Below are 14,165 nucleotides of genomic sequence, written 5' to 3' on the forward strand. Positions count from 1 at the left end.
TGCCTTCTCTCCTGTGCCTTCTCTCATGTATTAGTGATACTCTTCTCTCTAAGTCTCTCTCTTAAGTCTCTCTCTGTTTTGGTCCTTCTGTGTATGATTGTCCTCGTGCTACCCTGTTTAAGTTGAATCAAACTGGAACTGTTGCTGAATATTACTTGAAATTCACCACATTAGCAAACCGTGTCTATGGTTTAAGTAATGATGCTTTGATTGACTGTTTTGTGAGTGGCTTACACGATGACATTCGTCGTGATGTATTGATACACACACCCTCATCATTGGTGAAAGCTTTTTCCCTAGCTAAAGTCTATGAAGAAAAATATACTTCAAACACAAACCAGAAAAAACTCAATACTACAAACTACTCCACCAACAAACCCCTCTATAAATCTGAAATTCAAACTAGAGATTCAGCCCCCATCCTTCAAACACCCCCTACGAGACCTATGAGTCAATTTCAAAAAAATCCTAATATCAAACGCTTATCTCCAGCTGAGAGACAAGTTAGAAGAGATAAAGGACTTTGTTATTGGTGTGATGAAAAATTTTCATTCACACATAAGTGTCCAAATAGGCAGTTGATGCTTGTCCAAGTTGATGATGATGAAGAGGACAAACTGTTTGATGAAATGACTCAATCACCAGATATAACCACAAATAGCCTTACCACCAATTCACCTGAACATCATTTGTCTTTAAATGCTATGAAGGGAAACAGCAATATGGGTGTGCTAAGATTTGCAGGATCCATTGAACATATCAATGTGCAAATCTTAATTGATGGAGGAAGTTCAGATAACTTTTTGCAACCAAGAATTGCAAAATTCCTCAGATTGCCAATTGAACCAGGTCCTCAATTTAATGTTTTGGTAGGCAATGGAGAAGTAATGACTGCTGAAGGGGTAATACAGAAATTGCCTCTTGAAATACAAGGTCACATGCTAGAAGTACCTGTATTTCTTTTGCCTGTAGCTGGAGCTGATGTTATATTAGGAGCATCGTGGTTATCTACCCTAGGACCACATGTTGCAGATTATGCTTCCCTATCATTGAAATTTTTTCTCAAAGGAAAATTTGTGACTTTGACTGGGCAAGCAGTTACCAGACCCTTACCTGCTCAATTTCATCACTTTAAGAGATTGACCAAAACAGATGCTATTGCTGAATGCTTCACCATCCAATGTCTTAAACCTCATGAAGAGGAGGACATATTCAAGGATTTACCTACCAACATTGAGCCAGAATTGGCTATTTTACTGCATACTTACAAGGAAATATTTAAAGCTCCTACGACTTTACCACCACACAGGTCTCACAATCATGCTATTCCGCTTATGGAAGGCACTTCACCAGTGAAAGTCAAACCTTACAGATATCCCCACAGTCAAAAACATCAAATTGAGCTGATGATACAAGAAATGCTACAGCAGGGCATTATTCAGAATAGCACAAGTCCATTTTCTTCTCCAATCATTTTGGTAAAGAAAAAGGATGGTACATGGAGGTTTTGCACAGACTATAGAGCATTGAATGCTATCACTATCAAAGATTGTTTTCCCATTCCAACTGTAGATGAGTTACTTGATGAATTGTGTGGTGCAAAGTACTTCTCCAAGTTAGATTTAAGATCAGGTTATCATCAGATATTGCTTCAGCCAGAAGATAGACACAAGACTGCCTTTAGAACACATCAAGGACACTATGAATGGCTAGTAATGCCATTTGGCCTCACTAATGCACCAGCAACATTTCAGAGCCTCATGAATCATATTTTCCAACATGCTCTGAGAAAATATGTCTTAGTTTTTTTTGATGATATTTTAGTATACAGTACTGACTGGCAGGAACATTTGAAACATGTAGAACTGGTACTCAAAGTGCTACAAGACAATACTCTATATGTGAAATTATCCAAATGCAGTTTTGGAGTCAGAGAGATAGAGTATTTGGGACATGTAGTAACAGGGCAAGGTGTATCTATGGATAAAGATAAGGTTCAAGCTGTGTTGAACTGGCCTACACCTGTGAATATAAAGCAACTCAGAGGGTTCCTTGGTCTCACAGGTTATTACAGGAGATTCATTCAGTCTTATGCCAAAATAGCATCACCATTAACTGACTTGTTGAAGAAGGAAGCGTATGTGTGGAATGACAAGGCAGAACAAGCTTTCCAACAATTAAAGCTAGCCATGACAACTGCTCCTGTACTTGCTTTACCTAATTTTAAACTTCCATTTATTTTGGAAACAGATGCTTCAGGGATAGGCATTGGTGCAGTGCTACACCAACAAGGCCACCCTATTGCTTATTTTTCAAAGAAATTGGTTCCGAGGGATCAAAAGAAATCTGCTTACTTTAGAGAAATGCTGGCAATAGCTGAAGCAATAGCCAAATTTAGACATTACTTGTTGGGACACAAATTCATTATTAGAACAGATCAAAAGAGTTTGAGGAGCTTGATGGACCAATCATTACAAACACCTGATCAACAACAATGGTTGCATAAATTTTTAGGCTACGATTTTACAATTGAGTACAAGCCTGGCAAGGAAAATCTAGCAGCAGATGCCTTGTCAAGAGTCATGGTGTTGGCATGGTCTGAACCAAAGTGCCTGTTCATTGACCAAATAAGACTAGCTCTTCAAGATGACCCTGAAATGGTAGAGATCATCAGGAAATGTCAAACTGCTAAGGCACCAATTCAGTATTCTATGAGAGATGGCTTAGTGTATTGGAAACATAGGTTGGTGATTCCTAAAAACAATGACTTGGTGCACAAGATATTGTCTGAATTTCACACATCACCTATTGGAGGACATGCTGGTATCACTAGAACTATGGCAAGAATCAGATCCCAATTTTACTGGCAAAATATGAAGCAAGATATCACTGATTATGTGCAGAAATGTGTGGTGTGTCAACAAGCTAAAACCACAAACACATCTCCAGCAGGGCTATTGCAACCTCTCCCAATACCTGCACAAGTTTGGGAAGACATAGCAATGGACTTTATCACAGGCCTTCCTCCTTCTTATGGAAACACCACTATCATGGTTATAGTAGATAGATTGACTAAGTATGCACACTTCATTGCTATGAAATCTGATTATTCTAGCAAATCAGTTGCAGAAGCATTTATGCATAACATTGTCAAATTGCATGGCATGCCTAAATCCATTGTATCTGACAGAGACAAGGTTTTTACTAGTAACTTCTGGCAACAACTATTCAAGCTACAGGGGACCAGCTTAGCTATGTCATCTGCTTATCATCCACAGTCAGATGGACAAACAGAGGTACTTAACAAGGTTTTGGAATTATTTCTTAGATGCTTCACATTTAACAATCCAAAGTCTTGGTTTAAAGTGATATCTTGGGCAGAATACTGGTATAACACAGCATTTCAAACCAGTATAGGCATGACTCCATTCAAAGCATTATATGGAAGAGAGCCACCATATTTGGTTAAATATGAAGCTCAGGAGAATGATTCACCAGCACTACAAGATGAATTGAGGGGAAGAGACAAAATTTTGCAACAGTTGAAGAGCAATTTGGAAAGAGCTCAACAATATATGAAGCATCAAGCTGATAAACACAGAAAAGATGTGAAATTCCAAATTGGAGAATTGGTTCTGGTTAGGCTACAACCTTACAGACAACAGTCAGTAGCATTGAGAAAGAATCAAAAATTAGGAATGAGATACTTTGGTCCATTTGAGATAATAGATTGTGTTGGTAAAGTAGCTTATAAGTTGAAATTACCAGACAATGCTAAGATCCACCCTGTTTTCCATGTGTCCCAACTCAAGCCATTTAAGGGAACTACTGATGAACAGTATCTACCTTTACCCTTAACTATGGCTGATACTGGTCCTATTATCCAGCCAGCTGCAGTTCTGCAAGCTAGAACTATTATGCAGGGATCACAAAAAGTCCATCAGATACTAGTTCAGTGGGAGCAACAATCAAAGGAAGAGGCCACTTGGGAAAATTTACATGACTTGCAGCTCAAGTTTCCTACTCTCAACCTTGAGGACAAGGTTGTTTTTAAAGGGGAAGGTATTGTAATGAGGCCAAATGTGACACAGCTTCTAGAAGAGAATATGTCAGCAGCACAATCACATGGGGATCCACAAAATGCGCTAGAAATGGAAACAGTTGAGGAGAATAACAAATTGATAGGACCACGTAGAGGCCAAAGGACAAGAAAATCACACAGCATGTGGGAGACGTTTGGCAAATGATTCCTTATATCTACCTACTCGTTATTCTTATCTTTTCTTATGTGTAATTTGAGATTAGTGATACTCTTCTCTCTAAGTCTCTCTCTTAAGTTGCACTGGTTCTTCTTTTCTCTGTTTTGGAGATCTGAATCTATCTTTCAATTAATGCAATCGCCTTCATTTCCTTCATTGTTCGCATAATAGAACTTTTATCTATTTCATTTTAATCCAACAGATACTTATTTCTTTTACTTCTTTCCTCTCAGCTAAAAGATTAATAATTAACAATAGGCATCGGCTGAGAACACACAAGAGAGAATCTAGATCCTCCATTTTCATCCTTAACTAGAGAGTTATTGAAATATAGAGATGAAATGACTTGATATAGGCCCAAGTTGCATCAGATAATTTTTAGGTTATGAGTCATATGCTTTCTAGAAGGTTCTATTTGGGTATCAGTGTTATAAATAAAGACATTGTGGAATGTAATGTGCAAGCAAAATAAATGAAAGAAATTAATTTATTAGTTTAGTGTAGTTTTTAATGTCTTCTAGAAATATTATCCTCCACTAATGAACACCTAAAAAAGGTGATCATTACAGGTGCTTTCATTGTGATGGACTCACCTCCAAACCTTCGTCCGAACACCATATCCATTCTCAAGTAACTTTTACAATCTCAAGAGAGGAATGTCTTCATTCCATGTCTGTTGCACAGATATGGTTTCCACCATTACTGAATCACTAGCATCTTTCAACACCCCACATCGTAACTCACATATGTTGAACGAAACTAGCTCGAAGAGTAACGATGCAACAAGTTTTTATAATGGAGGATAATTGGAAGAATATGGGTGCAATAAGTTAGAAAATTAAAGAACTTATTCGTTACCTAAAAAATTTAAAGGACTCTTTTAATGCATTTACCTAATATTTAAGTATAATCCAAGTATAAGTTTAGATGAAAATAAAAAATGCTTTTCCAAAAAAAAGATAAAAATTAAAAATGGATACCTTGTTATAATGCAAAGTTTCGACTGTAACTAATTTTGGAAGAATTGCTATATTTTAGAACAAACTTTGTAGTGCTCTAAAAAATTATTCTCTAGCTAACATAATATCAAACCTAATTCTCTCTTCTGCTGCCACCATTCTTTTCTTCTTGTTTCCTTCTTTATGGTTTATCAATCAAAGAGGGGTGATCTAGGATCAAATTTGATACGAAATCACTCCTTGAACGTTTTTTTTATTTCTTTTAAATAAGTGATATCCACATATTTTTAGATTTCATTCAAGTTTTTTTCTTCGTAATTTCCCGTCTTAGTGCGGTGTTTTTGTCCCGTATATTTGTTTTGATTTCCGGTTAAAGTGTTTGTTTTGTTCAGATTTGCAGATTTGCTCTGATCCAAATCCAGTGACTTTAGCGTAATCAACGTTGCATATCTAAATGCATGGACATTCAAATTTTGTCATATCAATTTTGTTGATTCATACTCTTTGTGAATTTATTAATTTAAATGAATGAATATTGTGTTTTTTTGTAAAAAAAAAATGGTATAAGCATTGATGGATTTATTTATTCCAAGATATCTAAAAAGGGATAGGGAGAATGATGGAATACAAGAGAGAGATTTCACTTACAAAATACAAACTTCTTAAGACTAATCGTATTAACTTGCAAGTATATATATGATCAACTATGATCGAACATTATTACATAAAATAATAATGAGTCAGGAACTCGATCATTACTTACGTTTTCCTTGGTCTTATTTATTTATTCACTATATGTTATATAGTTTATATATATATAGCTAAATTGAAACAAGTATATTATGAAATATGAATCATGCACTTAGTATGGGCTTTGGCCAATATAGTTGCCAGGGGGATCATAATTGCATGTAATGAATGTTCCTCCATTGTTACATCTCACTTTAGCACATCCAAGCCGTTTGGAATTTTTCCAAACCACTTGAGTATAATGGAGGCATTCACCACCAACACATGAATTACTACCATGATTGTAGTTTCTTTTCTCATCCACCCACAATTTCACCGCATTCGTGCCACTCAAGTCACCGGAGCTTCCCGCGAGATTCTCCCCGTAACGGCCACCACCACCCGAGTGGATCAATTGACAATCCTTACGTTTATTAGCATAGTTTTGCGCAAACTCAGCTACGGTGTTGTCCCAAACAATATTTGGGACACCAACCTGGGATCTTGCTGCGTTGTGGGCGTTGACATAGTCGGATGGTGAGTTTTGGGCTTGTGCAACATGAACCATAATAAGAGATAAGCCCAAGACATACAATAGAGAAAATGAACTCATTGTGATTATTGCAAGTATAATCTTCGAGGTGTTAAATGTTTGATAAAAATGTTGGGCTCTAATGATGTATTTATAGGAAACTTTTATATGAAAATTTGGTAATTGAGAAGATTATTCTTCTTATGAGAAAAAAAAAGTTATTAAGTAAGAAAGACAAGTGGCATGGGTAATAAGAGTATAAATATTTTTTTTTGACTAAAATATAAGAGTATAATTTTAAAAAAATGAAATTGCGTCACTAGAAAATTTGGCTGCTGATGTAATTATCATTAAGGTGGATTATATTAAAGGGTACTACTACGAGACTTTAACTTTTGGTGTTAATTGTTAGTCAAAAAAAAAACTTTTGTGTTAATTGATTTAGAAATTATGAATTGGTCTAACTGGTGGTAAGAGTTTTGACCTATTAAACATGTGGTTAGGGGTTCGATTCATGACTTATGTATAGGAAAAAATTCGGTTAGGAGGGGAGGGGAGAACCCACCTTATGGCCCTAATTTAAACTTTGAATAAATTTAAACTCGAAAGATAATTAGTCAGCACTGATAAATTTTTGAATAAATTAAATTTTGTTGTTTTTTTTTTGTACAAGATGAAAAGAAGAAAGAAAAAGACAAAAAGAAAATTATCTGGAAAAAATAGTCTCATTAGCATCGGTTAGCAGAAGAAGACTCATTTCATCCGACGGAACAACTAAGAATAAGTTTCAGGGTTGTGAGCTCCAAACTTGGCTAAGAAATCTGCACAAGTGTTTTCTTCCCGAAGAGTATGTACCAATCTAACCCTTCAGTTTCTAGTGAGTAGATACTTTATGTTATAGACAATCGCTGCATAGTGGTGTCACTCATTTACATGATCAGATAACAGCTTAATCATGGTTTTGGAGTCGGAATAGCACCACATATTCCTAATGTCCAGCTCCCACGCCAAAATTAAACCATGATACACTGCTAATAATTTCGCAAGAAGGATATTTGAAAAACCTATCTGCAATAAATTTTGTTGTTTTCCAACTACAATTTTTTCTATCGACAAATATATTATTATTAATAATAACTGGTATCTGCACAAAATGAATAACGATCGGGAAAAGCGGAACTACAAAATAAATGTGCCGTATATAAACAGAACATCAATGAAAATATATATATGTTAAGTTTGTGAATTCAACTATTTAAACATTAAATTAAATATTTTGTATCATTAAATGTTATATTTCTATTTTTAGGTAGCTTAATATGTACCCTTGATACACATGTTAACACGACTCTTTTAAAAATAATAAGTTTTCAACGTCTCCTCTAGACCGGCGATAATTAATAAATGGGCAGAACTTAAGTTGATCAAGAAACGGTCATAAATTCATCTTAGAGGAAAAAATGAGCCATCCAATTCCGTGTCACACATGGGATTTCAAATTGACCTGTCAACGTAATTACATGAGAATTGAGAAGTAAAAATTTATTGGTACTTCTATTGTACTGGGAATTCAATTATTTACTGGGAATTCAATTAATTTTTCACTAAATGATTGTGTAAAACTATTTTCTACTATTAGTATCGCTATTAAACTCATATAAAAATTGTAATGTTCAATTTTAGCTCTCAAATTTCAATTGTTGATGTTTGGATGATCCTTGTGATCTTGTTTCTTTGGCTTTAGGACTTTGTGTTGTATCTTTTAGAATTGAGAGTTTGGGCTAACTCTCCTTACAAAATCGACTTGTAAGGCGATGATTGTCTCTACTTTATAAACACAAATTTAGATCATCTCGCAACCAATATGAGTCTTCTTAAGTGAATGGGAAAAAATGAATCAGTTGTGTTCTCCAACCGACTTATAAGATGAGAATTATCTTTACTTTATAAACACATATTCAAATCAACTCGCAACCGATATAAACTTCTTTTTAACATTATCTTATTTTTAACTTTGTGCTTGTATTCACATAACTCTCTATTACTTCACGTGAAGGGCTTGAATCAAGGCGTGACATGTGATTCATGATGAAGACTTATATATACCAAAGTGTAATGTTCTTCACTTCTTTGTGTTTATGTTACTTGGTCAATGAATTAATCCATTAGAAATACTTTTCTTTTTTACAAGTTCTATTTGACTGTTTACTTTGCATATTTTAAAAATATAAACAAATGTTTCACAATTAATTATTAATCCCATGAAATTTTTGTAAACTTGAAAGAAGTACACTCAACCTTCTGGCTTTCTACGTGTAACACAGTGTAATGCTTCTTCTTCTTTTGTTGGTAATTATTACGTGTAATGGATTTTTTATTTAGTGAAGATGATCGCATCTGAAAATTTAGTTTGAGAAATAGATTTTGATTTTCACAAAGTCGTTTCATGGAGGCCCCAACTGTTAATATTTTTTATTTGTTGACACATCTGTGTGTGATCTATTAATACTTAATACGTAAGTCCTTTTTCCTTTTGCGTGATTTTGTTATTAACACAAATTAAGCACTAAATTCTTGCCTTGTTTAGCTGAATGGATATTGGAGACCACTTCTTCTCCCTGGTTATCGATACTGTGTATCACTAGTATTTTATCACGACCATTCTACTTTTTTTTTTTTTTTTATTATTGAAATAAACTTTAGGGCACATTGCATCTAAACTATAAAGCACACCAGTATCATGATAGTTTTTAGGGTCCGTTTCATTGAAAGCAAAGAAAATGAAAAGAAAAAAAAAATCAAAAATTGATGAATAAACTCGAACTAAGATTTATTTTAAATTCATTACTCGATTTTCGTGTTTTTCTTCTTTCCCACTGTATTTCCTTTCAACCAAACGGAGTTTAGGAAAACACTTACATAAATAGAATTGTAATTCAAATCCACTTACAATAAATTGATCCAAGTAGTAAGGACTTTGGTCCCCCTTAAACATGGTCAATAATTCGATTCCTGACTTAAAAAAATTCGGTTGGGAGAGGAGAATCTACCTCATGTGCCCTACAAATTCTCCAAAGAAAATTAATCATCACTAATTATGGTAGAAACTTCGTACAAATATCATCATAACAAAAAATAATTAAATACTAATGTAATTTGAGTAGATCATCATTTGTGTTGCTGCTGCCCGTGTATATATGTGCAAACATAAAACTCTTGAATTTTTTTGACTATTTTGTTAATAACGTTTTAAATTTTTAATTACATTAAGATTTTTATTAAGAGGTTAAAAACTCTTGCCAGTTAAATCAATTCATTGTTGATTGATCAAATTTTCATAAAATAAAATTTCCAACAGAGTATTGGTAAATGCTAAAGTTATTAAATTAATAAGAGACATTTTAATTAGTTTATAAAAGTATTTTTTTTATAAGCAAATAAAAAAAAAATTTAATTTAACTGTTAACCAAAGACAAAAGCATTGAACCAGTGGAATTCCTATCAATCAGCCGGCTGAGAGAGTGATATACGAAAATATCATTGGTAATTTTTTTAATAATTTGCATTTGGATTCTTAATTCAAAAGTTGATTACAAATTATTTAAACATTTAAAGATCATTTTACAAACTTTTTAGTCTAATATTTTTTTTTTATATTACTAACAAAATCAGTAATTTTTTTTAGTCAAGAATCGAACCTCTGACCACATGCTTAAAGAAACTAAGATTCTTAACCGATTCATCGTTGATAATGAAATCCGCGGTTTAATTATAAATTTTTTAGAATTGAGACTTATTTAAAAATGAATTTCAGGAATTTAATACACTAGTTAAACCTTAAAAAAAAAAGAGTTGGCGTTATATGGAAAGAGAGTATCGATTGGCATTATTATAAATAATGGCCCGTGAACCCATTTGGGCATCTCACAACTTCCTAATCTTATTTGCGAATAACCCAATCATGCATGTTTGTACAAGAGCATCAGCCAAGTACATATAAAATATTTGGTTAGTTAATTGGTTGGTTTTAAAATATTCCTTGTCGAACTAAAACATTGAGCTTAGGTGATTAATGAGTTCTTTCTATGACGAGCGCCTAACCGATGTCACATCAAGATGATTAAGACGATTCTTTCTCTCTTCGATCATTAATTGTTCGGAAGAGCTAAGTGTATGTTAGAGTGTGGTTGGTCAGATTACAATGTTTGCATATTTTGGACTATTAAATGAGCATGATTCAATTTTCCTTAAACATTAATTTAGGGTATTTGCAAGCTAGTTTCTTCACTACACTAGTATGAATTTGTATAAAATTATGGTTGTGCACAAAATTTTGGTTATGCATATATGTAAGGAGAAAAAGCAGATTTTTTTTTTTAATAAAAAAACAAGACGTTTTAAGTCTGTTGGAATGTTAACCAATTTAAATTATAAGCTTTTAGCGTCCACAACTAGTTAACGCTAATTAATTAGCGTAATTTTGGAACCACATTTAGCATCCATTTTAGCATCAATTTCTTTTAATGCTAATTAGTGTCAAACATGGACGGTATTGTACATCAAAGTTTTTACTGTCGTCACATTTTTGGACGCTAAATGGCTTCTGGCGTTCATTTTTTGTATGTTAGCGTCCGTTTTGCATTTCCACTAAAACACTATTTTTTTTTGGTATTTAACGGGGCCTAGGCCCACTAAAACACTATTTTCTTATAGTAAAAAAATGTTAAAATTGTTAAGTCGGACGTCATGATCGGGGTTCGAACCCCAACTCCTCACTTATAAGGAATCGTTCTTACAAGATTAACTGTTCCTATTATTTTAACGTAAGAAATCATTCTTACTGGATCTTATATATATGTAAGGATGTACATTTTTTTAGACATGTAATAAGGATGTACATATACATTATACTTTCTGATTATTATAATTTTACTAACAACTTAATGAGAGAAAACAATACAATTAAGCAACATCATGATAATATATAGTTAATTTATTTTCTTAGAATAATAAAATACAATCAATAAGGTCGTTGTCCATCAACATTACCGGGTGGTGAATAACTACAAATAACAAAAACCCAACCATTCTTACATTTAGATTTAGCACAACCAAGATGAACCGTATCACGCCAAACAATTTGAGTATAATGCAAACACTCATCATTGACACAAGAGTTTGAATGATAATCATAATTAGGCTTTTCAGTTAACCAAAATTTCACTGCATCCGTACCATTCATTTCACCATAACCCTCAGCAAGGTTTTCACCATATTGACCCATTGAGTGTTCAAGTTCACAATCTTTGATTCTTTTGTTGGCATAATCTTGAGCATAGGTTTCAAGGGTATTGTCCCATTGGAGTGGACCAACATGAACATCTTTTCTAGCTTGATTATGTACATCAAGGTAATCTTGAGGGGAGTTTTGTGCTAAAGAAATATTTATGCAACATAGGGTTGAGCAAATGAAGAAAACAATGGATAAGATTATATGATTTTGAGAACTCATTATTTTAGTTGTTGTTCTTGATTGTTAAAATTTGGTGAGTGAAGGAATGTATATTTGAGGGGGTACTTATAGCAAAAGAGATGTGTGTGGAGCACATAAAGCCGTAGAAAGCAAAGAATTTAAAATATCTAAATTTTCTAATAAACCAATTTTAGCTCTATTGGCTATTGGATTATTTGGAAAAAATATATATAAAGAGAGAAGTATTATTAATAAAAATGTATATATTAAGTAAAAAAATAATATATAATGGTAAATATAATTATTTGATATATATCTTCCCTTAACATTCATTTCATTTTTTTTTGTCTTTTTTGATAGCATCTTGATTCATTTCAATATTAGTTCCCAACTTTACCTTATATATGTTATCTTATCTGATCTTACATGTGTATCATTCTACCATTCATTTGAAACACACAACATTAAAAATATTAGAAGTTTTTTTGTCAAACATATATTATTTTTTTAAAAAATAAAATGATTTAAATGATTATAAATATATTTAGTAATAATTTTAATAATAGTGGTTGAAAGTAATAATTGTCAGAAGTGGCAGCAGACGACTATTAGAATGGTGGTCATTAGTGATCGGATGTTGTTGGAGTAGTGTTAAACGTTGATCGGTACTGCCAGAAGTGGTAGTCGAAGCCTCAAAGATGATAAAATAGGTGATCGACGGTCACCAATAGTGACATGTTACCGTTAAAATAAAAATAATAATATAAACCTATTTTTATATTTTCATATTTATGTGAAAATTATTTTGACTTGTTCAAAAAAAATATTTATATGAAAATTAATTTTCAAATCTAAGTAAGAAATTAATTCAACTCTATTTTACTTAAACATTTTTGAAACTCCAACGTCTCTCTCTTTTTTACTAGAGCTTCTTAATTTTTTGAATTATATACATTCTTATAGAAATAATATTTGAGACACTATCGGCAAATAACTTCATTCTTAGTAAATTGCTTCAGAAAAATATATATTTTAGTAAATAAAATTAAATGACTTGTTGTCTTAGTTAATTTTATGTGCAAAATAATTGTCCCTAGAATTCAATAAATTCAAGCAGGTTCTTTTTTGTTTTCTTTTTGCATAATCTGTAAATTTTACTAATAAGTGATTTATTCAGTCGACGTCTAGTAATAGTAAACCCATGTGACTGTCTACATTCTTATAAATTAGTACTCTAGTAAGCATGACTTCATTTATTTGATAATACGTATACGCTTGAGATTAATCTAGCAAAAGAGTCCAATAAAAAAAACAGACATATGAATCTAGAAATTGTGTGTAGAAGAACCTAACATTTCACATGTTTTTTCAATTACTTCTAGCCACAAATTTCGGAAGCTTTTTTTAAAAGCAGCAAAATTAGGGGTGACAAAATTGGGAAACCACAATTTTTTCTTCACCAACTTGATTAAAGTGGGGTGAAACGGTCTTTAACTCAATTGATAGAAATATCACACTATCATGTGTATCGAAGCCAAGATTCGAATCTCGGATACCCCAGTTATGTGAAATTTCTGTTGAAGCTTTGCTTTCAGGTTTGTTTGTTATGAACAAGATTATTCCTTAGTCTATGAAAAATGTGGTGCCTACTAACGTCATAAGGACATGTGAACTTTCTTGTACATGTACCTTTTAATTTTGTAATTAAATTTGACATATGAAGTACCATTTCATCCACAATTTGCGTTCAAACGATATTAACGGAAATCTTTAATGATATAAAAATGAAATGGCTTAGTCAAACAAAAATGGCCTAAATGTTTATTGATATGAGTTTAATGGAGATGTACCGACGGTGTAAAATAGTTTTACACGATTATCTAATAATCAACTATAATTTTGTCATGTCATATCAAGAAAGTGAGGCGACATTGGTCAAGTGGTGTTGACTTGGGTCCTTGGAGTATGCTCCTCTCAAAGTCTCAAGTTCGATTTTTCCTGGTGTCAATTTCGGTGGACTAAGTCCATATACTTGAGGAAATATTTTGAAAATTAATCTATAAAAGTGAGGCTATGGTATGATTTAATTGTATACATGAGCAAAATAGTGTTTAACACCATCAATGTATGCACCACTTATATAATAGTATGGAATTAATTGGTATATACCGATGCTGTAATTTTTTTTTACACATATATTCAATTAAATTATA

At 32.8% G+C, this 14,165-nt stretch overlaps 2 protein-coding genes across 2 annotated transcripts; both read right to left on the reverse strand.

Annotated features, from left to right (window-relative positions):
* Positions 1 to 5,777: 5,777 nt before the first annotated feature.
* Positions 5,778 to 6,616, reverse strand: LOC123908579 (basic form of pathogenesis-related protein 1-like). The gene has a single exon (XM_045959255.1). The coding sequence runs from the start codon at positions 6,558 to 6,560 to the stop codon at positions 6,081 to 6,083; it is 480 nt and encodes a 159-aa protein (XP_045815211.1). The 5' UTR covers positions 6,561 to 6,616; the 3' UTR covers positions 5,778 to 6,080.
* A 4,825-nt stretch (positions 6,617 to 11,441) lies between these two features.
* LOC123908850 (basic form of pathogenesis-related protein 1-like) lies at positions 11,442 to 12,040 on the reverse strand. The gene has a single exon (XM_045959577.1). The coding sequence runs from the start codon at positions 11,989 to 11,991 to the stop codon at positions 11,500 to 11,502; it is 492 nt and encodes a 163-aa protein (XP_045815533.1). The 5' UTR covers positions 11,992 to 12,040; the 3' UTR covers positions 11,442 to 11,499.
* Between the last annotated feature and the right edge of the window lie 2,125 nt (positions 12,041 to 14,165).

This window comes from Trifolium pratense, linkage group LG2, assembly GCF_020283565.1.
Source record: "Trifolium pratense cultivar HEN17-A07 linkage group LG2, ARS_RC_1.1, whole genome shotgun sequence".
NCBI lineage: Eukaryota > Viridiplantae > Streptophyta > Magnoliopsida > Fabales > Fabaceae > Trifolium > Trifolium pratense.

Coding starts and splice junctions, on each gene's coding strand:
- LOC123908850 (XM_045959577.1), bottom strand. CDS start 11,991: ATGAGTTCTCAAAATCATATAATCTTATCCATTGTTTTCTTCATTTGC.
- LOC123908579 (XM_045959255.1), bottom strand. CDS start 6,560: ATGAGTTCATTTTCTCTATTGTATGTCTTGGGCTTATCTCTTATTATG.